At 37.2% G+C, this 22,961-nt stretch overlaps 4 protein-coding genes across 6 annotated transcripts; 2 read left to right on the forward strand and 2 right to left on the reverse strand.

The window, feature by feature from the left end:
• The first annotated feature begins 2,726 nt into the window (after positions 1–2,726).
• Positions 2,727–6,775, forward strand: LOC103934748. Of its 2 annotated transcripts, none has more exons than XM_048567697.1 (8): positions 2,727–3,038; positions 3,708–4,196; positions 4,917–5,082; positions 5,264–5,561; positions 5,710–5,782; positions 5,852–5,942; positions 6,068–6,147; positions 6,387–6,576. In XM_048567697.1, exons 1-8 carry the CDS (start codon positions 2,961–2,963, stop codon positions 6,432–6,434), a joined length of 1,323 nt encoding a protein of 440 aa, XP_048423654.1. In that variant the 5' UTR covers positions 2,727–2,960; the 3' UTR covers positions 6,435–6,576. The 2 variants fall into 2 exon arrangements, with proteins under 2 accessions (XP_048423654.1, XP_009342773.2); XM_009344498.3 differs by having other exon boundaries at positions 2,728–3,038; positions 6,341–6,775.
• Positions 6,776–6,845: 70 nt separating this feature from the next.
• Positions 6,846–11,806, reverse strand: LOC103934737 (WD repeat-containing protein 20). 2 transcript variants are annotated; one of them, XM_009344490.3, is made up of 11 exons: positions 11,440–11,804; positions 10,740–11,054; positions 10,562–10,670; positions 10,373–10,466; positions 9,506–9,593; positions 9,319–9,402; positions 8,434–8,530; positions 8,229–8,316; positions 7,963–8,068; positions 7,786–7,878; positions 6,846–7,493 (listed from the first exon to the last, which is right to left on the reverse strand). In XM_009344490.3, the coding sequence occupies exons 1-11, from the start codon at positions 11,638–11,640 to the stop codon at positions 7,098–7,100; spliced, it is 1,671 nt and encodes a 556-aa protein (XP_009342765.1). In that variant the 5' UTR covers positions 11,641–11,804; the 3' UTR covers positions 6,846–7,097. The 2 variants fall into 2 exon arrangements, 1 of the variants encoding a protein (XP_009342765.1); XR_007252069.1 differs by having other exon boundaries at positions 7,351–7,493; positions 7,786–7,873; positions 11,440–11,806.
• A 3,606-nt stretch (positions 11,807–15,412) lies between these two features.
• Positions 15,413–16,392, forward strand: LOC103934731 (fasciclin-like arabinogalactan protein 11). The gene has a single exon (XM_009344482.3). It carries the CDS (start codon positions 15,528–15,530, stop codon positions 16,266–16,268), a length of 741 nt encoding a protein of 246 aa, XP_009342757.1. The 5' UTR covers positions 15,413–15,527; the 3' UTR covers positions 16,269–16,392.
• A 383-nt stretch (positions 16,393–16,775) lies between these two features.
• LOC103934722 (dnaJ protein P58IPK homolog) lies at positions 16,776–21,262 on the reverse strand. The gene is made up of 9 exons (XM_009344473.2): positions 21,018–21,262; positions 20,025–20,190; positions 19,042–19,243; positions 18,709–18,866; positions 18,532–18,625; positions 18,100–18,312; positions 17,863–17,943; positions 17,526–17,744; positions 16,776–17,390 (listed from the first exon to the last, which is right to left on the reverse strand). The coding sequence occupies exons 1-9, from the start codon at positions 21,142–21,144 to the stop codon at positions 17,205–17,207; spliced, it is 1,446 nt and encodes a 481-aa protein (XP_009342748.2). The 5' UTR covers positions 21,145–21,262; the 3' UTR covers positions 16,776–17,204.
• Positions 21,263–22,961: the final 1,699 nt, after the last annotated feature.

Consider the following 22,961-nt stretch of genomic DNA (forward strand, 5'->3'; position numbering starts at 1 on the left):
AGATGAGTCATTGGGCCTAAAACTAGATAGATTTCATAAGCTTAGCAGTCTTGGGCTCAAGAACAGTTTTTAGAAACATGTTTCCTTGCCCCAATCACAAAACCCATTAATATTAATTGGGAATAATATTAGTACGATATAGATTAGGAAGTTGATCCTGCATTCTGAAAACCTATATATCTGTCACATAGTACTAGTGGTATTCTTCTTTACTTGTAAGTGAGAGATTTTAGCTTTAATTCTTACCAAAGGCGAATTTGAACCACATTATTACTAAGCCATTATGAGGTTAAGTCAACCACCTTCTCCTTAGTATAGTAATACGTTTGTTCAAAAAAAAAAAAAAAAAAACCTATATATCCTTCCTTTTAATCCTTAAATTTGGGAATTTTTTTTTTGTGTACCAAGTATTGTTCACAATAACATTAACCACAAAAGCATACTTGATTGCTAGAAATTAAGAGCGTATTCGGATTTTCACCATAATTTTTGTGAGAACTTAACAACCTAAATTGAAAAGCCTAGCCTTCAAGGTAGTGAGGTTAAACTCGGATAGGGAGTGTTAGGAAGTAGGAAAAAAATTTCCACGTCCATGTTTGTGAGTACCATCAATGTACGTGGATTTCACAATATAATGTATTAGCAGCGGATAATCGCTCACCCAATCGTGGACGACCATCCTAGAGTTATCCAAACTTTTTACACATACCTACCTAGTTGATGTAGCACTCACAAAGTGGCAGGTAAGCGGGTCACTGCCACTAAATAAAATACGGGACCAAACCAACCCAAATCAAACCAAGAGCAAGTTGCACTCAGCTAGCACGCACAAAAACAAACTTGTCAATTATTATCATAACATTTTGACAAGGTTCTCCATATATTGCATTTGACAAAGTGCTATACAGCGACCACTGGATTCCGATGACTGAGTAACCTAATTGGGTGGTGTGTGGTCACATGCATTAAGATTTCCAAGTTCTTTTCAAGCCAGATCGAACACTTCTACCAGAAGCAACAAGCTCTAATATTTTCTTTGACTAAAAGAGAGGTGGAGACTAAGCTTTCATTATATTCTGGCAGGATATATGCGTAAGGATGGGGGCCACATTTTTAACACACAATTTGTTAGTGCTTAACTCGATAATGTATTCCAACAATATTACAGTTTTTCCAAAGTTTATCTCTACAAAAAATTACCGAAATTCGAAACCATATAATTGTAGAGGATTCAGATTCTTCAAAAATTAAAATCACAAAAAATGTATTAAAAAATATGTGAAAAACTAGTCATAATCCTCTATCCCCTTATATATATTATAATGTATGTATACAACGAGGTTGATACTGGCCAAAGTGCCACATTAAAAAATTGGAGGATAAACCTGAACCAGTACTTGAAAGAATCATTTTGTACTTTGACTTTAGCAAAGACATAAAATAAAAAGAGTATCTAATCCTATGGCAAATTGCAGCTGAGTTTTCAAATATATGTGCGTGCGGGTTTGATACTTAATAGTAGTTAAATCCCAATTTGTACGATGTAAGGGGGTTAAAATATACCGGCATAAAGATGAAGGGCCAGCTTCTTGATTGTGCATGCACTACCATATAATTAAGTGGAACAATATGTGACAGCATTTTCGTGAAATTTTGAACTTATATAACCTCGTTCTACACTTAATTTCAATTTTAAATGTGAATTATCTTTTTTTATTTTATTGAACAATTACTATCAAGTACAAGATAAAATTAATAGTAAAATTAAAATTTATCAATAAACCTACACCAATAATCAAACTCTACTATCACGCAATATTTGTCCTACATTCATTCTGACTAAAACTTTAAGAAGCTTCCAAAAAGAAAAACAAACTCTCTTTGACCGATGGATTGTGATTTTGAAGTTTTGAATCCTCTAACTAAGGTATGAATCGATTCATGTAAGGTTTTCCGTTTGATTTCAATTTTTTAGGATTTAGGAACAAGAATTCGATGATTGTGGAGTTTCTTATATTTGTGTACCCTCTTTTTGCTTGACATTTGAATAAAATATTTTCAGTTCACAAGGCCTTAACGAACTTGAAGGCTGTAAATTTTATTCGTTCAGATAGCTAACAAAGACAAAAACATCAAAGTTTAGGTAGTAAATTTTGGTTTAAAGAGATATTGATTGTTTAATTAATCGTAAATGGATACAGATAGTAAGTTATGTTGATTAACGTTTTTATTTTTTATTTGTAACAAATCATATGATTTATAAATTTGGTTTAAAAAAGTTAATCTACCTAGCATTACTCTTTGTTGCCGATGTCGAACCATCTTTCCTATTCCCTTCCCTCCCTTCTCTAAGAGATCTTTGTTTCGGCAACAAGTGGTTGGATATAATGACAACAATCAAGCCTTATCCCACTGAGTGGGATCGGCTGTATGAATCCTAGAAGACTACTGTGTTCGGTTTTTGCGACTATCTTCCGTTAGCTCCAGGTACTACATATCTCTTTAAAGCCTCTTTTCAAGTCTTCCTAAGTTTTACTCTACCCCTTTTGCTCTGAACTTTCGTCTCATAGTTGCATCTGCTAACCTAAGAATCTGTCAGTCTTCAGTTCATGTGTCCAAACTATCTTAACCGACTTTCTCTCATCTTTTCTTCAATTGCAGTCACTCCTACTTTACCTCGGATATTTTTATTCTAAAAAATTGAATACTTTACCTAGGCATGTTACCGGCATGCTAAACAATTTCTTCCCTCCCCTGCTCCATTGCAGTAACTGGGGGCCCTTGAATTGCTCGAGACTCAGTCTGAGGAGAGAGACTCTCAGCTGCCTTCTCTTTCTCTGTCTCAGCTGCCACTTCAAGAGTTAACGTAAACACACCTCTCTGTTTTTCCAGCTCCTCTACCTTTTCTCTCTACTGGGTTTTAGTGGTTTTGCAGAACCTGTAGCAGTGGCCTTTGAGCTATGGCGACTGACGATGGAACCTTTGCTAAAATCGGTGGCGGCATTTTCACCAACGAAGCTGAGCCTTCAACCTACATGGTGTCCCATTTTTTTTTGAAAATTCGTTCATGCGTTGTTCTTATATATTCGTTTTCCTGCTTTCCATTTTCCTTACTTGTTGATTCACTTCATTTGATGATTTTGTCAGATGTTTGTTTGTGAATTATGAAATTTTGACTTCGTATTAGGTTTTTTTTCCTTTAATTTCTTGTTCTTTTTTACATAAATTGGGTTAATGCATGCTTAAACTGCCATTAATCATATTTTCAATACTAAGTTGGTATCTGTATAACTATGAAACTCAAGTTTAGAACTAGTCAGGGTTTATGCTGTTATTGTTTTCGTGTTATATTTCCATCTTTTTTCCTTAATTTTTTGGTAAAAAAGAACTTACCTTTCAGGTTGTTTTCGAAATTCTGTGTTTTCGTGATGTTCTTAACATGGGACAATTCATATCATTTGCTCTTTTGTAAATTTGGTTCGATATTATGTCTCGTTTGGTTCCTTATGCCGGTTTTGTCCTCAATGTCGCATATTTATGCAAGTGAAATGAAACCGACTCGTTCTAGTTCTTCAATTTTCACATCTTATGTTGTTGTGCATGATCCATGTGCTTGTCTGATATTGGTGTATAAGTAGTAGTTGATCATGTTTGTAGAATGCTTTCTTGTGTTTTGCTGATCCTGGATGATCTTTCTTTTTCCACAGGATGGAGTTTCCACTGAGATAATTGAAGAAGCACCTCCTGGCCATCTGTGGAGACGACAGAACCTCGTCTTACAGATACCTTCAAGAACTCTTGAGGATGCCAAAGAGAATTTTGTGAGAATAAACATGCCCCCAACGCCGAGCCCCACTCCCAAAAGAGTAAATTTCTCCCCATTACCCAGCCCTAGTTTAGCTAAAATCAATGAGTCCCCAGGTCCCTCGTCATCAAAAACTAAATCAACCACAAAAAGAAGCCTCCTTCCAAGACTAAGTTTCAAAAATTGGAACACTACTTTGGATATTGAGAAGGCTGCCGCTCGAGCACTAGGAGGCTTGCCTGCGGGGACACGTGAGAAGCCTTCAACTCCAAGGGCCTGGTCCTTTGCAATGCTTTTAACTCCCAGGACGAAAACCGGATCATCCTTGCCTGCAACTCCAATTGCTCACTCAAATCTAGAGTCTATGCATGGCAGGAACACAATTGATCTGGTGAGTATCTATCACTTGTTAGTTTCACAATAACTGTTTTGTTGAGAAGAATTCAAGTTGAGCATAGTTTACAGAAATCTTATAATAACAAAATTTTTTAGATACAATTTGAAGTCTTGTGCTTTTAATGTGTGTAAGTTTGTTGTATATGTTTACAGTCATTTGGTTTCCTCAATGTTGCATGGTCTGGTGGCAGTGCACCGTCCTTATGATGGGTTCCCTGACTTCCCCCTTAACTTCTTGTACTGCTTCTACTGAAAATATCAATTAGACCAGAAAGACAACCTTTTCGCCTTGGTTCTTGATGACCTAGAGAATAAATGAAGCGGGTGTTAATAACAGTTGATACGATATAATATTTAGTTTTATAGACTGATTAGCAGCGTAAGTTGTCCTTCGGTGCAACACAATTTTAAGCGGAGGCTAAACATTTCCTCCTATTCTCTCCTCTATCTGTTTGAATCCTACAGTGGGTCTACTGCCCTTTCATTTTATGATGTTTGAGACGTTTGTTGCTTTTAAAATTACTTCCATGAGGTACTTCTCTTAGAACTATCACTTTAAGCCTTGAGCTCTGCATCCAGAGATGGCAGTGGAGTGCGTCTACTTGTTGAACGTATTTTGTCAGGAATGAGTTTCTAGCATAGTTTTTTATTTTTGTCTCAAGTAACCCTCACAGATATCTTTGTCTGCTGTTCCACCTGATTCTTGACTTTGTAGAAAGCAGAGGCCCAACAACCTATTCGTCGCTCACGTTCAGTTCCTGCAATTAAGAAAGATGGAAGTATATATGCAGGCAGTGTCATTCGTGTAATTCCAACCACGCCACGAGTGGCTGAGAGGACTGTCACAACTACATCAAGCACATCCCCAATAAATGTCACTAGTAAGTTCTGCTTCTAATTGTCTTTGTCCATATCAACAAAAACCCTCTTCTATTCGTTTGCGAATGCACCTAAGTACCATGTTATGCTAATTGTCTGTATTTTCAGATTCTAGCTACCTTTGACCCTAGTTTTGTAACTTGTGATAACCAACCTATGCCTTATCTTAGTTTCGTGGTTCAGATGGAAGTGATGATGGTGGTGAAGATATTGCTGAAGAAGAAGCTGTTTGTCGAATTTGCTTCGTTGAGCTGGGTGAAGATGCCAACACCCTCAAGATGGAATGCAGCTGTAAAGGCGACCTTGCTCTTGCCCACCAAAAATGTGCTGTAAAATGGTTCAGCATTAAGGGTAATAAAACATGCGATGTGTGCGGAGAAGATGTTCAGAACCTACCGGTCACACTTCTACGAATTCAAAATTCTCAGGCTGTTAATTTTCGAGCAAGTAGAGCACAGCAGGCTGAGGTTACTCAATATAGGCAAGTTGAAAATTTTCAACTGATATAATGCTTAGGAAGCGGAAATTTCTGCACTTGCTGTGTCTTTATTGTGCGGGTTTATTTTCTTATTGTGTTCGGTACCACCTCATAGTATGGCATAACTAATAGTTTACACAAATTTTGTCAGGGCTTGGCAGGATGTTCCCATCCTTGCCATAGTCAGCATGCTTGCTTACTTCTGTCTTCTGGAGCAGCTTCTGGTACGTCATGCAACTTCGTTATGCTTTTCTTTCTTAGCCTTTCAAATTCTAATCAAATCACATGGACAGGTGGGGAAAATGGGATCACACGCAATCACTCTCTCTCTTCCTTTTTCCTGCATTTTGGGTCTTCTGGCATCCATGACATCGACCACAATGGGTAAGATAACTTTGAAATTCTTTGTTCATGCAAATATTTTGCGTAGCATGAATTCAGCGATTTTCCGTTCAGTAGAACCAAGAGAACGATCTTTCTGTTATACTGACGTAGAAATTCGTGCACAGTGAGAAGAAGATATGTCTGGATTTATGCAACTACACAGTTTGCACTGGTCGTTATTGCAGCACATCTACTTTATTCATTGGTAAGAGTTGCTCTAGTAATCAAGCAGTGGTAGGATTTGGCAAGTAAACCTGATAATGTGATGACCCTACTTAATTTGAGAAAGTTTTCGAAATTTTGGTTACAAATGCTTAGAACCACTGATCAAAACACCGATGGTCGTGTGAATGCACTTGTTGAATATTGGTGTTTGTATGTTCTTGTCCGGTCCACAGATTCACATGCAGGCAGTTCTGGCTCTTCTCCTCGCCACCTTTTCAGGGTTCGGAATTACAATGTGTGGAAGCTCTATCATTGTTGAGGCTTTGAGATGGAGGGGAAGATGGCAATCTCGGCAGTCAAATCAACAGCATGGTTCTCAGGAGGTGACACGACCGAATCAATCACCACAGAATACACAACAAACACAAACGAATCCCCAACAGCGGGAAAATGAACCTGAAGGTGCAGAACTTACTCATGGCTCTACTTCTGTATGCATGAATACCACCGCTGCATGCTAAAGGAAAGTCTGGCTGTAAACTGCCCCAAAATATAGCACATGTTAAGCGTTGTACATGAACTGTTTTGTATACATAGTTTGGCTCGTCCTTCGTTTATGGTTTCGTGATCAAAATTTTCGTGAAAAAATACCACAACGTCTTCCTCTGTTCTTCGTATCAAACATCATATTATTGCTGTAGGTCAGTAAATATATTCTAGCAAAAAGCCGTTTCGTAATTACAAATGGGGGCATCTCCCTCCCAACCTCTTACTGCCTTCAATGACATTTTTGTCTATACAATAGAATCAGTTGGTTGCATGGCAATGCCAATCAGATTACGCTCACAAAAGTGCTTTTTTCTGGAAAAACCAACTGGACAACAAGAGAAAAATGCCACACAGGCAAATAGCTAGAACTGTAACCCGATGGAGAAAAAATCGAAAGATAAAAAAGAGATGATCGTTTAGCTTCGTCTGATGACAGTCTGGTCATTGCTTGTAACTCGAACTGCCAACCTTAACAAAGGACAAAGGCTTCTCCTTTGAGCTGGTACTTAATTCAGCTGAGTTGTTTGATTGGGTTTCTGAAACGCCCGGTCTCACCCAAACTTTTATATGCCCCTCTCTGCAGACAGTGAGAATGGATTCTTGGGTAAACATTACGCCAGAGAGGGGTTCAGTGTGTACCCGGTGAGCAACCAGCGGTGAGATTTTTGGAACATCTCGCATGCTTGGAGCAGGCTGCAGGTTACCCACTGGAAGTGCATTGTCCCAGTGAGACGACTGGCTTCCAGCACTATATGTGGGGGAGCCACCAGGAGGGCATCGTCGCAATGGCACCACAATCTCATCCATCTCCAGGTCCCACAGAAGCAACTGTGTGTCCTGCAGTCAAACGGAAAGTATAAACAGAAACACTAACAAGAATTATAGAGAAAAGATCATCGTCAATCTTACATATTCATTTACAACCAATTGCATTACGGCATTCTTATACATGAGATTATCTGATTATGAATGTAAATACATAATTTTTGACATAATAGTTTCTGATTTTGATCCTTAAATTTGAGATTTTTTTTTTTTTAATCCTTTTAATCCTTAAATTTGAGAATTTTTTGGAACATCTCGCATGCTTGGATACCACTATACCATCTGACATAATAGTTTCTGATACCTGACCGACGGAACCAAACCGGTACATGACAGTTCCCCCCATGCCATCTGAATTTGGTGATGAACAATATGAATCAAAAGCCACTCCACTGACCTGCCAACGTCATCTGGTAAGAACTAAGTAAACCAGCCACAATCAGGTAATTATAACACGCACAATGCTATTTAAGAAACTAACCCAAGAGTTGTGACCCTCTCCCCAAGCTACAACTTTCCGATCTTCCATGCTCCAAACTTGAACTAAATCATCTTCGCCTCCTGTGAGGATGTATTTTCCATCCATGCTGTTGCATTGTAGTCAGTCATACTATCATCTTAAAAGTATAATAATATATTGATGCAGAAAGAGCCAAATACAAAGAAGTTTAAAATTTATAGGTAATTTACAAGATCAGATTAAAAAACCAGCAAGAGCTTCAATAGAAAACCAGTAATGGTGCACACCTCCAAGCGCAACATAAGAGAGCACCATAGTAACTTTTTCCACCGCATATAAGTTGCTCCTTTGAGTAGTCAAAAACACGTAGATAACCTGCATTCAGTAATTAAATTTAGCTTGTATCTAACCTAAGGAATAGAAGGATCCTTGAAGAACCAGGAAAGCAAAGACCAATTGCACAACGCAAACAATATTGTATTGACATTATACCATCTCTTCCAACAGTTGCTAAATAGGCCCCATCAGTCGAGAAAGCAATACTATTAACTGAACCTTGGCCGATATGCCATCTGACAAATGGGTTACTCTGCATACGCATAACAGGAAGTTAATGAAAAAATGGTAGTTGAAGACGGAAACAGAAAAAGAAATTCAGATATACATTTCTTCCTTGTAACTATCTGACATATGTTGATGCAAATGCAGTATTCAGTAACCATAGTGATATTCCAGTATACTGCACATAAGCCTGTAAGATCTCAACCGGCGAACATATGGAGATTTACTAGAGGCTAGACCCCCAAATATGCTTTGAAGAAATAAATAATACACGATGGACCACCAATTTTATCCTGCTTGGTGTTGCACAAGGGAAATAGGTCTCTTCAACAGACATGATGAGAACATAAGCATATTTTCAGCCAATGACCCGATGCATGAATAGAACTTGCATGTGCAGGCAAACTCCTGTCAACCCACCTGATGTATGAACTTCAGTAGCTACTGCTACTATATGGTACAAATACCCCATCTGAACATACTAGAGTTGTTACGTAAATACACATACAATTGTATAGACGCCAAACAGAACTTAAATAATCTGATAGGTTGCGCACGAACAACTTTACATTTGAGAACATTGTAGGTTAAAACAGCCTAGCAGATTGAAGACTGAGTTTCACAAGCACCCAAAAACATTTACACCTAGAATATGATACAAGCTGTGATATCGAAAGATAAACAGAGTCTATTAACTGTCAGAAGTCTTAAATCACCATGGTGACAGAACAGCTGCATGTCATGCCTTATTTAAATTACAGAAAAACTTGCAGAGCCATGTTCAGAAGAAATAACATGGGGAACATAACTCAATACCTTATTGTAACGTGCATGGGAAACTGAAAATTGAGCTGGATCTTTGATAATAGGGAATGAAGAATCACCAGCCCCATCTTTGCTCTAGAAAGAAATAAAGATAAATAAAAATACACTCAAATTACCTAAACACATGGAACATAAAAGCAAAGTTAGGGAAAAGTATGTTCCAATAATAGAGGCTTGCCTTTTCATATACATAAAGATTCCCATCGGCATGAGCGACAACAAAAGCACCGTCACCACCAGGAACCCATGCAATACTAGTACAACGGCTGTTGAAAACAGGTATTAATCAAGCTACTCCACGAAAGTACCCACGAAAGTCAAAGAGTCACAATGCTCTCAAATGATGCCCATTGAGGAAATGACACACAAGCTAGAAATCAGTACAAATGCACAATACTCTAAGTTACATGGACTCATCAGTTCAGTTAGACCCCAGATCATAGGACACAGGGATGTAAGCTACTGTTTTATAAACAAAAGATCGAAAATGTACAATAAGGCATCAAAAGGGCCTCAGCCAAGCATCTACTAGAACATTCTTGAAACCAAAAGATCCAGAATCCACATTGGACTTCTTAAATTGGCCGAAGTGAGAGTAAGAAATCAGTCCTTGCAAGAGTGATGAAACAAGAGAGTACCACCAACTTGCATGTAGAGAGAAAATTATACTGGTCAATGTGAAGTCTACCAAACCAGAAATAGACTAAGATCCACAGCCACTTATATGCTCTATTTTCCTTTTAGGACAGTTAAGCAACTTTCTAATCTCTACAGAAGCCAATTTAAAAATTCAAATATATCAACCCACACTGTATCAATGAACAAATTGTAGGTAGCTCTGCAGCTTATTCTAAACAATTCGACATCACAGAAACAACCATTACGTTCAAACCTTCTATAAAGAATGTATTTAATCTACTTCTAGTTTCATGCAGTTTTTTGAAATATATAATCCTTTTACGGTAGATAAGCTAAAAATGAGTAAAACTTTTCCAGTTGTATTAATATTCATCAAATCATTAAAATATGAGAGAGTTAATCTTACCTGTTACTGACAGAGCCATCTTTATTATAATGCTGAGCACCTACAAGCTTCTTTCCAACATCCTGCAATTGCTGTCTCAGTGACACTGAGTAGACTACAAAGATAAACATACAACCATTCAAAATATTTGAACTTCATACCAAATAAAATAAAAAGATTGTGATTTCAAGTGCAAGCAAACATTTGTACCATCACCAGAACTCAACCCAATAATCAAATCATGACCATCCTTTGCGTCTTGATCAAATGCGTGGCAGACAGGGTTTGAATTACTGAAATGTATAGACTTTATTGGATCCTACATGCACAAGAAACCTATCATAAACCAATCCCAGCGCCTAAACCTACAAAATCACTCCTAAAATACCTTGTCTTGAGAATTTAAATCACTGATGAAGATCGCTTCCCCCACATTGAAGATTAAGTAAGTCCCTTTCCCATCAAAATTCGAAGTAGATGTTGAAGTATTCGAACTGGAAGCCACCAAAGACCCAACTCTACTATTTGCACTGACACTCTTACTCCCTCCATTCCCTCCAACAAAACTAAGCGCCCGGCTCCCATTAGCACCACCCAAAAACCGTGCCGCAGCCGAACGTACGCCACTGCCAGTGCTGAAGCTCGAAGATGGTGCAGTCGGGGTTGATGGAGCAGGCTTGTCCTTAAGTTGTGCTAGTATTGCCTGACAATCAACAACCCAGAAGGCTTTTAATTTATATACCGTAATATGGAAATGACGAAAACATTTGAAGATTAAATGTTGAAGTAGGATAAATGATTTCGAATACTGGCTCTTGAATCACCTCACATATCCAGCATTCAACATTTCTTTAAACAATTAACTTCAAAAATTACACACTACAAACAAAACCCAGAAAATTAAATTCCAATCTTCAATGTTCTGCCACGTGCTTCTTTAACCACTGGCAAAAACCCTAAACAATCTCCATTACCAAAAGCAGAAAAGCTCACAGCTTTCCAAGAAAACCCCAAAAAATGGCTACCCAAAAAAGCAAGATTCCCAAAAAGGGGAACGAAGGAAATTAATGGCGGAAAATCAAGTGCACCTGAGTGACGGTTTTGCCATTGGCGAAGTGAAGGAGCCCCGAAGGATACGTCTTCTCGTAGTGAAGCTTGTACTTCCCCTCAGGGGTTTTGAAATAGGTCTTGAGGCCCGGCGACTGAGCATTGCTAGACGAAGTCGTTTGCATCATACCGTTGGCCGTGTTGATCATGGTGTCGTCGTCCGCGATTAGCCCTGGGAGCATACGATCATGACCCCTCCTAGGGTTTGAAATGCTTTAACTTTTTGGTTGTTCTTGGTTCGAAATTGATAGGAGAAACGTGGGTTTTGCTCTGTTTTTGCGTTATCGTGCTCTCGCGGGGGCTTCTATGGCTTCCGGATCAAATGGCTTGGACTGTCTGGTTTGTGGCTTATGGGAGAATTGTTTGTTGGTAAATTTTTGAGGGTGAAGATTTGATTTGTGCTACCAGTCAATGCAGTGAACGGCTAGGATCCTGGTACCTTTATTTTGGAGGGCATGTAACTTTTGATAGTGAGAGTGTTTTTTTTATTTTTTATTTTTATTTTTACCCGTATTATCTACTCGGCCTCTCCAATGAGAAGGGTTAAATGTTCAAAAATAAAAAAAAATAGCCTGATTTGTTCTAAAACTCATTTTTAATTGATGGCTTGACTATAATTTTATTGAGCCAACCAAGCCATTATCTGGCCAAAAGGGCATCACGCTAGCCAAGTGTAGCCCCCTCAATTTAAGTAATTGATTCAAATTCAATAACTAGATTTGAAAATATCCACATTAGTTTAAAGTACAAACCTAAAAATAATAAATTATTGAAGGCGCTATGTTTAGCCTTTCGGTTGGAGATGGTATATGAGTATGGTCTAACACTGTTCATTTAAAAATATTTTTTTGTACTGTTATAATTTTGGACGAGATTGTAAATTAACCATTTCGGTTGGAGATTGTCTAAACGGGGAGGGAGGGGGTGGATTTAATCTCACAATGGACTAGCAATAATATGATTCAAATTCTCCTGTGGCGAGATTCAAATCTAGACCTTTCACTTATAAATGAAGAGAAATACCACTAAGACTGTAGTACTAAGTGGTTAGACAGTGAGAGTTTGATGAAAAAGCAGGAAATAACAGGAGATTGGATTTGATGATTCAACTGGGGAAAGAGGTTGGCTTTGTTCACTTTGGGGCTTTCCTTGGTGAAAACAAAAAAAAAAACAAAAAAACAAAATTGGGACTTCAAACAATCTATCGAACAGATTTCTGGGTCACCTAAGGGCAATTTCCTTTTTCACATGGGACCCCAAAGTTCAAATCATCGTTCTCATATCGCTTGTATGAAAACAATTAATTCAACTCATACCATACATACTAAAATTATAATTTTGAGATATTTATTGACATCATATTATTCGAGTTTCATATTTTATTAAAAAAAAAAAAATTTATCGTTCACATTGTGAGGTTTGTAAATTTTTTTATGGCATTCATACAAAAAAAAAATGTCGTTTTTTTTTTTTTTTTTTTTTGTATAGAAATACACCGATTAAATTTGGTTATAATACTATACCAACATTAAGTTGTATATAAACAGCAACTTAACGTTTTTTATTGACATCTTAGTATTCGAGCGTCATACGTTATTAAAAGTTTGTAATTAGTTCTAAATTTATCTGTAATTTAATCAATACAATGAAAAAGCCAACTAGTTCTCTTCTCAATCTTGAAAGAAGTCACAACTTCGGATTTCCGACTTCTTAATAAAGAATTCAATGAGAAGAGGGAATTATTGACAAAAAATGAAAAGAAGTAAAAAAAAAACAATTCCTTTTTAATAAGTAAGGATATCAAACATGAAATGCAAGTGTCACATTATTTGAAGAGAGTGTAATATTTGTCATTGAAATTTCTTTTAGGTTTACGTCACTTGCCTCTATTTTTTGGAAACTATGGATGATTTTTTTTTTCCCGATAATTCTAGTATTATTGTATGATTAAAATTGGAAAATATTAAGTCTAGAATTATTGTCAGAAGAAATGGATGTATTAGGACCACTGTAGAAGTGGATGCAAGTGCACCTGCATCATGCTTGGATGGTATGTTTCTCTTGGGTTTTGGAAATAAATAAAGATCAAAGTTGAGGTTCACATGTGTGGATCTGATGTCATTTTCATGTCTTCTTTATGTTTTTGTAATTTTTTGACATGCGTCTCTTAGTTTTTGGTTTTTTTTTGGTTAAACGATAGATTTTGTTAGATTAGTAATCGGTGCGGTTCAAACTCATACCGTTATGCAAAAGCTCAACTGCTTTCCATCCGAGTTAGAGTTTCTAGATTTTTCTCTCTATAAATATAGCTTATAGTTTAGTATGAAGAACAAGTCATTCACAATGTAGTCTCTTAAGTTATGTAGCCGTCATGACAATCTTCTTTCAGTTAATGATTTATTAGTTTATTATTCTTCGTATGTTCAATTATCTGATATTCAACTATTGGATGGCTGTTTGATGCTTGTTTTCCTTTAACTTTAATTCTTTTTACTAATTTTATATAATGTTTAACACTGTTAGATATAAAGTTAAGTTGAGAGACACATGTCAATAACTAGAAAAGAGACAAATACGGAGACGTCAGATCTGCTACCATCTACAAACAGAGAGATTTTAGTGTACAATTGTCAGATCAAGTGGATTGTCTAATTCACTCACAAAAGTAAGAGTACTTGTATGAGACTAAAGTGGTATATAAATACAAGGACTTGGCACTTTGTGACTTTGTGATAAGTTAAACAGCCTATGCGATCCGAATGTTGCACACAAGATTTTTTCCTCCAAATAGAATTGGTCTACTTTTTAACAAAATACTTCACATGGATCTTGTGATCCATCTGGGCCAATTTCCAAAAGAAACAAGAAACTTAACGAGAGAGAGAGAGAGAGAGAGAGAGAGAGAGAACAACAAAGAGAAAAGATTGATAGGCTTTTTGGATTGAAAATATTGGGCATTGCCTTGATATATCAAGCTCACATGGAAGATTAATAGGGTTGGCCCAATTTGTTCTCAAACTTGAAGAAGGTTGGATTTCTAGCCCAGTTGACACAACATTGCATTTGGATTTGAGAAATGTCTTCTCTCTGTTTTTTTTTATGTTTTTTTATTTATAAAGTTAATAGACCCACTGGTGGTTATTGGATCTGTAATTTGGAATTAAAAAGATGTAAATCATTTTAAATGGTTGAAATTGCCTGCTCAACTGTTTTTCATTTGTTTGCTTAATGAAGAACACTAAATTTTCCAAGGGCCATGTTAAACATGAGAAGTAGTTATTATAATGATGTGCTAAGACTAATCTCAAAAAGGCATAGTTGTAGTTCCAAATTCTAGATTTGCACTTTTTTAGTTTGTTAATTAAAGTTTCACATGTAATGCTCCCATGAAAAATTCATAATCAAATGCTAGATTTCAAGGGCTGTTATTGACACTTTAAAATAATCATCATATACATTTTTTTTTAATAAAAAAAAAAAGTAAAAAAAGAAAATGACCGTTGACTATTTTAAAGCGTTAATAATAGTTTCCGAAAGTTACTATTAGTGTTAGCATTGATTTGTTTTGCGGTAGTGACACTTCCCCTTCCTTCTTTGAATGCCATATCAATTTCAAGGGTGACCAAGAATCAAAGAATGCCAGAAATTGGTCCCATCCTAACTGCTTGTAATGAAAATACTTTAACTGCAAGCTTTCTTCTTTGAAGTTGGACCAAAACAAAAGCAAAAAAACCCCATCATTCTCCCTCATACCCCACTCCCTTCATTCACATTTCCAGCTATTTTTCCTTTCCTGCCAAGCAAAATCTCCTCTCTCTCTCTCTCTCTCTCTCTCTCTCTCTCTCCATATTTCACTATTCCTCTTATTTGCCAAGAAAAAGATGCACATTCTGTTCAGATGGCATTGTCTAGCCACCTTAAAACCACCTCCTTTCACCTAATTCTCCACTCTCATTTGATCACACCCTCAAAATATATACCCTCATCTCTCCCTAACTTATACACCAAAACCAAGTCACAACGTATAAAAAAAAAATCACCAAGGAAAAAAAAAAAAAGAGGAAAAAAGATGGCACCCCAATCTTTCTTCATTTTGCTAGTCTTGTTTCTCCATTCGTTCTCATCCACTATTTCAGCTCAGTCTCCGGCAGCAGCCCCCGCGCCATCAGCCACCAACGTGACTGCCGTCCTCGAGAAGGCAGGCCAATTCACCACCTTGATCAAGCTCCTCAAATCCACCAAGATGGCTGACCAAATCAACACCCAGCTCAGCACCTCAAACCAAGGCATGACCATCTTTGCACCAACTGACAACGCCTTCTCCAGCCTCAAAGCCGGCACGCTAAACTCCATTTCTGAGCAGCAAAAACTGCAGCTTGTGCAGTTCCATGTGCTACCATCTTTCTATTCTGCTGCGCAATTCCAAACCGTGTCCAACCCTCTGCATACGCAGGCCGGGAACACCGATGATGGGCAGTTCCCGTTAAATGTGACAACATCTGGGAACCAAGTGAACATAACAACAGGGGTGGTGAATGCAAGCGTGGCTAATACCATTTTTACTGACAGTCAGTTGGCGGTGTATCAGGTCGACCAGGTGCTCCTTCCTTTGAGCATTTTTGGCACTCCAGCACCCGCTCCTGCTCCATCGAAGCCCGAAACAAAAATTAAAGGTGCTGATTCGCCTTCGGGATCCTCGGGTAGCGGCAGCACTGCTGACGCATCATCTGCAATGGGGGTAGAACAACATGGGATTGCAGCAGCTGCATCAGTGGGGGTGGTAGCAATTCTTGCAGCATTCTTTTTGTGATTTTCGAGTTGAACTGCTGTGATCATCGTTACCTTCTGTTTTGTTTTTGTTTTATGCCTTCTGTGCCAAGAATTTTTGTAATTTGTTATGATTGGAAATTAATTGGACAATGTTCTTTGGAATAGCCTCTTCCTCTCCACACTGGTACAACTTATGCAGTAAAACTGTTGTAACTAGAAGGGCTTATTTACGGTAACACTTCTTGAAACTTAAACTCAGTCTCACTTAACACGTAAAATTAAAATTTATGCCATTTAATTCCCAAAAATTGCTCTAATAATTTTTCCGTCACCATCAAATAGTCACATGCGTTATCATTCACTCATTTTTGTTGTAATTTATCCATGCCACATCAACCCATATGACGCCAGTTACACTAAGAATTTGTCTTAACGTAGGAGCTAATTTTCACACATGCAACAATACATTTACTAATGTAATTTTATATCATAAAAAATACAAGTTCTAAAATTGATACAGTAAAATGATTTGCAATCGACAGAACAATAAAAGAATAATTAAAACAATTTACTAATCATATCTGATAATACAGTTTGAACGACCATATTTCTTTTGTTATTAAAAAAAAAAAAAAAAAATTCACTAAAAGGATTCACCTCCTAATGAGAACCATGCACAGTCCGATGAGAAACCATTATCGAAATGGTACATGGCAACATATACAGAAATGGTCTCATCAAATTTCGTTTCATCAACTAATATAAGTTCTAAACTCCTGATGTTTCCGCGTAGCAAACGCTCAACGGACGAAAAATCCATGTAAAACCTATCAAACCTTTTGGGGTGGCCGGAAAATATCTCACTGAAAAGCTGTCAGCGATTAGTAAAACTGCTCTGGGGACTCCTTTGGAATGGCACAGCCGTTTATCTCTTGTGCAAGCATGAGACGAGAAGGAGCGCGTTCTTGATGGGCAATCAAAACTGGAAGTCAAATCCACCACCGCCACCGCCAGGAAAGCCCCCTTCGAAGGTGAATGTAAATTGCTGTCCACCACCACCACCACCAAAAGGGTTAAAACCGCCGCCACCACCACCCATTCCCATTTCTTCAATATCTTCACCTCTATCATATCTCGTACGTTTGTCGTCATCACCAAGAACCTGAAAAAGGATTTATACAAGAGTCAGATGGATACGAGTAGTCCAACATTTTGGATTATTATTATTTTTTGTTTTTTACAGCACAGAGTCAATTGAAGGGGAAGATTAAAATGAGCTTCAGTGGGATATACAGACCTCGTATGCAGCAGCAATTTCTCTGAACTTGTCCTCTGCTTCTTGTCTGTTCTCGACATTTTTATCCGGATGCCACTGCAAAGCAAGCTTCTTGTAGGCACGTTTAATCTCAGATATAGATGCGGTCTTTGAAACTCCCAAAATCTTGTACCAGTCTTTGCGTTTGCTCATCTTTAAGGCTTTCTCGGCTCTCATCAATGCTTCTCGAATATTCATATCCTGCATAATAAGCAAGCAATTAATCCAAGAAATTACTCATTAAAACAGTAGCTGCAGCAGTGTGAGAGGGGCATATTACATAAATTTCATATTATAGACGTAAAACATAATGGCTAACCTGAGGCGATTGTTGAGCTGCTGATTTAAGATCTTCCACAGCTCCCTCCCAATCCTCTGTCAGAAGTTTAGCTTCCCCCCTCTGTAAACACAAAATAGTAAACAAACTTGAGCACAGTCATACTCAATACATCACAGTTCACAAAATACTAAACAAACGGGTAATTTTTAAACAATACAGTAACAAAAAATACTACGGAACTGAGGAAAACAAGGGACAATAGAAGCACTAGCTAACCTGAACCAAAGCTTCTAGAAGCTCCTCATCAATTGTAAGTGCTTCATTGCAACTGCTTAAAGCATCCTTTCCCCTGCCAAGCTTGACCAAAACTTTACACAAGCCAAGATGAAGATGTACATTATGTGCAAGATGATTAGGGTCCAATGCTAGGGCTGCCTTAAAGTCCTCTACTGCAACACGCAGCTTGCCCTTATTTACATTATCTTCGGCCTGCATAAAGAAAAATTGTCTGAGAGAGAATACCACACAATGCATCATATGGTGATGGTGCATCATATGGTGATGGTTCACATAAGCTCTAAAAAAAGGTTGAGTAAGAAAATAGATTTGCTATATTTGCTGAACTTCACACCATTCCACACCCCTCAGGGAAGAGGAAGAAGAAAGTTAACACAAACAATCGTTCAGACGAAGTTCGTTAGGACTTACACTTTTAGTCTTCTTGAGTAAGTTTTTCAGTCCAAAATACGCTTTCTTCAGTTCACCATGCTCTGGATCTAGACGGAGACCCTTTTGGTAATGCCTAAAGAAATATTATATATTTGTTTATACAACTGTAGCCAAATTATAAAGACATTACTCAAAATAAAAAGGTGCCAATCAAACCTTTGGGCAACATCATGATCAGCTAAATAGTAGTAGGCACGGCCGCGAAGTAAAAATGCATCCAGATTATCCTCATCTTTCAGAATGTAACCAGCCTCAGAAATGACACTAGAATAGTCTTTAGTTGCTAACAACAATCTCACCTTCAATAATTTGGCCTGCAACAAACAATGCACTCAGAATTATGAGGTCACAGGAATACTGAATTTATAAAATCCTCACTCCTAACTCTCTAAGATCAACCAAAGAGCTGTTTGGTTATATGACAATAAATACATGGAATTGCAATTAAACAATTAACAACCCATATCAAAAAGAAATGGATGTGATTACCTTTGGGCATGCTGGAGAGAAAACCAATACAACTTTTTCAACATATTCCAAAGATTTTGCGTAGTTGCCTGTTTCAAAGAGAGTCATAGCCGTATCTAGAGCGTTCTGAGCCTGAATCAATTGAGAAAGCTCCTTTTCTGCAACTGAATCTTGTGGTTTTAGCTCCAAAAACTTTTTGTAGCTCTTCTCAGATTCCTCATATCTACATCAGCCAAAAAGCGCCTGAATCATATAAGTTTCCAATCATTAATTGGAAAGACAAGGGAGATGGGATTTCTAGAGACCTTTAGAAAACTTAAGAGATTAATACAAGCTATATAAGTTATTAAGTTATGATAAGTTCTCTTTTATCAGAATGTCTGTCTCAACATACACCTATTGAGAGAATAAGGGGGTGACTTATTGAATTAACCACCAAGTAAAGGCCAAACAACTATTTTGGTCTAATCAGCAGTATCATAGCAGCTGACTAGTGGTAGGCTTGGTAGCCCAGTTGGATAGTGCATGAATGGATATTGACAATAACCCATGGTTCAGTTGCTTTTGGCTTTTGAGCACACACAGACACAGCTGATGTGCTGCATTCTAGAAGCTTCAAGACAACGGACCTTGGGACAACTAATTATGCAAAGTAGATCACAAAATGATAGCTGCTACAGAGTGTGATCACAGCAACCAGAAAAGAAAAGGGGTTTCCGTAATAAGAAGGAATAATAGCAGTCAGGGAAAAGGTGGAGGATTTGTTACGAACAAACTAGTATCACAAATAGTAATTGACAATGCTAAGAAGAGAGGTCCTGAAAGGAACACATAGTAGGGGAACCAAAAATATTCATGCATCAATGTATTTGATACAGTCAAAAGATAGCTGCTCAGGTAACATTCTAATTTTCTCTGACTTTAAATAGAAAATGACGCATGCTGAAACAGTCTTCAACGAAACCAAAATTATTCTGTTAGAATGGTGATTATTTAAAAAGTACCTGCATATCTGACGAAGAATGGATGCCCGATGATAATATGCTTCTGAAAGTGCTGGGTCCGCCTCTATAGCAGCATTAAGATCATTAAGTGCCTCGCTATAATGCTTCACCTTTATACTCTGTGAAACTCTCTCAAACAACTCAGCTGCATTACCCGGTTTTCCATCTGTACATTCAAGGTTCATATTCTGTAAGCCATTCTTAACACACCTCGGCAAGCCACAGGTAGAACTCAACAAATTCACAACACAGCAGGCTAACAGGCATAACATCTCTGCCACTACAGTAAATCCAAACTACCATGCCACCTCCATACGACTCGACATTGTGTATGTATAAAGACAAGAGTTTACTCTAGAATCTCCATCTCCCAGTTGCATAGTAAAACTATAGAGCATATAGATAATCCAGATTCAGTCAACTTTCCCGTTATACAAGAGTCGAATGGGTGTAAAATTCGTGATTAGAATCGTAAAGTTATTGCCTTTTTCCACCAATATGATTACAGTCTTCAAAATGCCAAAAAAATTCATCTAAAACCTAAACATTCCTAATGTTGAACATGTAGCTGTATCACTCGTTCAAGCTTCAACCTTTATACACTTAATTAATGCAAATAGTACAAGGTTAGGTCCCATCCCACGTATTAAGATGATTCTTTGATTGACATAGTCCTATGAGTGCTGCAATCTAATTAAAGCCCAGAATACAACATTGTCAAACACAAAGCCGCCTCGCACTTTTCCTAGTACAATGGAAAGTGACAACCGACAGAGCCGTTGAAGAATCCAAACACAATAAATACAGCAAAATAGTTTGATGTCCGCTAAAGCCCAGAACACCAATAACCTTAAAAACAGCCCAAAAGCAAGAATCTTTCAAAATTGGCGCAAAAATTAAGACAACCCAACTGAGAAAAAAACATGAAATTCAACAAAAATCAATAGATCAACGCACGAAGAAATAGATCAAAGAGCGAGAGAAACAACATACCCAGAGCTGAAACCAGAGGATGAAGAAGGAGGAGCTGGCAGACGAACACGAAATGCAGTAAGAACCCAGCATATATCAGCCCTCTCCAAGCCACCATATCCATGGCGGATGAGCAACTCCAAACCATCACCCTCTCTCTCTCCCCTCCCTTTCTCTCACTACAATTTCTATCGCTCAATTCTCGAGCAGAGTTTTGAGCGTAAATGTCTGCTAAACGTACTTTTGTGAAAAAATGCTTAATACAAAAACATAGAAATTGCAGAACTTTGCGTTTAATAGGAAGCTAGAGGAAGACGGGTGTATTCGTTCCACGTTACTATGACCTATCAGATAGCTCCACGTGTACTTTGGACCGACGATTAGCCAAGAGCGTTGTTGGCACCAATAGCTAACTGCCAAGTCATAATAGTAAATCGGGTTTTATTCTCCTTAAGGCTACTAAATTTATAGCCTACTGAAAAATTTCATGTCTAGTAGGCTAAAAAATGAGTTAGCAAAAATTAGGTTATAACTAGCTCCAAAAAACAAAGAAACTCACACTAAATTGAGGGCCCAATCTTGCCTTTTTTTTTTTTTTTTTTTGAAAGTTTTAATGAAAAGTTTACGGTATTGTTCACTTTAACGAAAAACCATATTTTTACACTAAAAAATCAATCCCGGTACTATTCACTTTATCCTTTATTTTGTCCTTATCATTAAAACTCAAAGTTTTCAAGTCATTTTCATTAGTTTTATTTTATTTTTTTCTTTCCACTTCTGTTTTTAGTTTAAAAATGTGTGGGTCACATTTTTAATTCCAAAACATAATTCTACGGGTTTGTTTTTTAACCGTTGATTATTTTAAGGGTTTATTTTTTAGCCGTTTATTTCATTAAGAAAACATAAACAAACAACAGTTATCTTTTGTGTATTAATGATTAAGAAAAAAATTTGTTATCTTTTGTGTATTATTGATTAAGAAAAAAATATTGTACTTTGTGTTTAATTTTCTAGATTGAAAAGTTCATAAAAAAAAAGTGATGAAATTTAACATAGGTAGTCTAGAGACCTAAAAAGAAAACATAAGCAAACAACATACCTAATTTAAGGGGCATTACAATTTTGTTATTTGAAATCATATACAAGCAAACGAACCTCGATTGTAAAATCATTACAATGTAGTTATTTAAATGCTACAAACACAAGACTTAGCCTCTCCGTGTATGAGATTGAGGTAAGAGAATCTAATCCAATGATGCATAAGTAATGAAATCTAATTTTGTTAGAATTTGAATTTTTTTAGGTTGAAAAGTTCATAACAAAAATTTAAGATACATGCCCAAAAATCAACTTAAGAAAAGTTGAAACAAAAATAAATCTACTGCGCAATCAAATTACTATATAAATAAATATATAGTCCTATATAGAGCCCAAAAGGTACATAATCCCTCATTGTGATAGATTATTTTTTAGAGCTCCAAAAATTCCTTAGAGCTCTAAACTAGGCTATATTCACTACCCCATATAGAGCCCTTCATTGGGAATGCTCTAAAGAACTGCAAGCCCAATCCACAAACAAAATGACTGCAGAAGATTTGAACTCTTTTTCCAATGAAGAAACTTTGAATTTGAATAGAATCCACCTTTGACTATTTGCAATGGTTGGGTTAACTTTTAAAACCCTGCCAAAGTTTTTTCAATCATTGGGCTAAAAAAAAATACCATATTGCATTAAGAACCTGGCCCACCAATGCTCGTGCATGTGCCTGCAAAAAATCCACAGTCAGCACACTGGTGCCTCTCACATTCATGCACGTGACAAAGCTGCAACGGGTTGGAACCAAAGCTAATAGCTTTGTTGGCCACCAAACCGAGCCCAACGACTAGTTTTTCATCCGATGGCCCACATGATTGGATCGTTGGTTGATCCAAATGTTTAAATTCAAACTAATTTTTTAAAATTTA

This window comes from the organism of the source record quoted next, unplaced genomic scaffold (assembly GCF_019419815.1).
Source record: "Pyrus x bretschneideri cultivar Hongxiangsu unplaced genomic scaffold, Pyrus_bretschneideri_v1 Contig45, whole genome shotgun sequence".
Classification (NCBI taxonomy): Eukaryota; Viridiplantae; Streptophyta; class Magnoliopsida; order Rosales; family Rosaceae; genus Pyrus; species Pyrus x bretschneideri.